The sequence below is a fragment of the Etheostoma cragini genome, unplaced genomic scaffold (assembly GCF_013103735.1).
Source record: "Etheostoma cragini isolate CJK2018 unplaced genomic scaffold, CSU_Ecrag_1.0 ScbMSFa_270, whole genome shotgun sequence".
Classification (NCBI taxonomy): Eukaryota; Metazoa; Chordata; class Actinopteri; order Perciformes; family Percidae; genus Etheostoma; species Etheostoma cragini.
In genome coordinates, this window is record NW_023266890.1 from 4862 (window position 1) to 5263 (window position 402).

The 402-nt window shown below is 50.2% G+C and overlaps 1 protein-coding gene across 1 annotated transcript in view; it reads right to left on the bottom strand.

Moving 5' to 3' along the window:
* Nucleotides 1-402, bottom strand: part of LOC117940530 (NLR family CARD domain-containing protein 3-like) — a 5786-nt gene that overhangs the window by 1349 nt on the left and 4035 nt on the right. The window contains 1 exon segment of the mRNA XM_034865776.1: nt 1-402. This exon segment is cut by the window's left edge and continues 558 nt beyond it; it is cut by the window's right edge and continues 123 nt beyond it. Coding sequence (XP_034721667.1) covers nt 1-402 — 402 coding nt within the window.

Consider the following 402-nt stretch of genomic DNA (forward strand, 5'->3'; position numbering starts at 1 on the left):
AGAGCAGCCAGAAACTCCTGAACACTCAGATGGATGAAGCAGAACACCTTGTCCTGGTACAGTCCTCTCTCTTCTTTAAAGATCTGTGTGAACACTCCTGAGACCACTGAGGCTGCTCCGATATCGATGCCACACTCTGTCAGGTCTGATTCATGGAAGATCAGGTTACCTTTCTGCAGCTGCTCAAAAGCCAGTTTACCCAGAGACTCAATCATCTTCCTGCTCTCTGGACTCCAGCTTGGATCTGTCTCAGCGCCTCCATCAAACTTGACCTTCTTCACTTTGGACTGAACCACCAGGAAGTGGATGTACATCTCAGTCAGAGTCTTGGGCAGCTCTCCTCCCTCTCTGGTCTTCAACACGTCCTCCAGAACTGTAGCAGTGATCCAGCAGAAGACTGGG